The sequence below is a fragment of the Haliaeetus leucocephalus genome, unplaced genomic scaffold (genome assembly GCF_000737465.1).
Source record: "Haliaeetus leucocephalus isolate CR32 unplaced genomic scaffold, Haliaeetus_leucocephalus-4.0 Scaffold339, whole genome shotgun sequence".
NCBI lineage: Eukaryota > Metazoa > Chordata > Aves > Accipitriformes > Accipitridae > Haliaeetus > Haliaeetus leucocephalus.
In genome coordinates, this window is record NW_010972775.1 from 16783743 (window position 1) to 16783972 (window position 230).

General features: G+C 77.0%; 1 protein-coding gene across 1 annotated transcript in view; it reads left to right on the forward strand.

The window, feature by feature from the left end:
- The first annotated feature begins 199 nt into the window (after nt 1-199).
- The window catches only part of SLCO3A1 (solute carrier organic anion transporter family, member 3A1), a 145878-nt gene continuing 145847 nt past the window's right edge, over nt 200-230 (forward strand). The window contains exon 1 of the mRNA XM_010571993.1: nt 200-230. This exon is cut by the window's right edge and continues 149 nt beyond it. Within this exon, the coding sequence (XP_010570295.1) occupies nt 200-230 (31 nt within the window).

A 230-nucleotide genomic window follows, 5' to 3' on the forward strand; every position in this document is an offset into this window, starting at 1 on the left:
CAGGGCGAGGGGAGGAGAGAAGAGAAGAGGGAGGAGGTGGAGGAGGAGGCGGTGGCGAGCTGGCCATGGCAGCAGCCCGCGGGCGGAGAGGCAGCCGCCGCGGGCTGCCGCTGTGATTGGCACCCCGAGGAGGAGGAGGAGGAGGAAGGCGCGGAGCAGCCGCGGGGCCCGCCATCCCGCGGCGGCGGTGCCCGGGAGGATGCCGGGGAAGCGGGGCTCGGCGGGCGGCG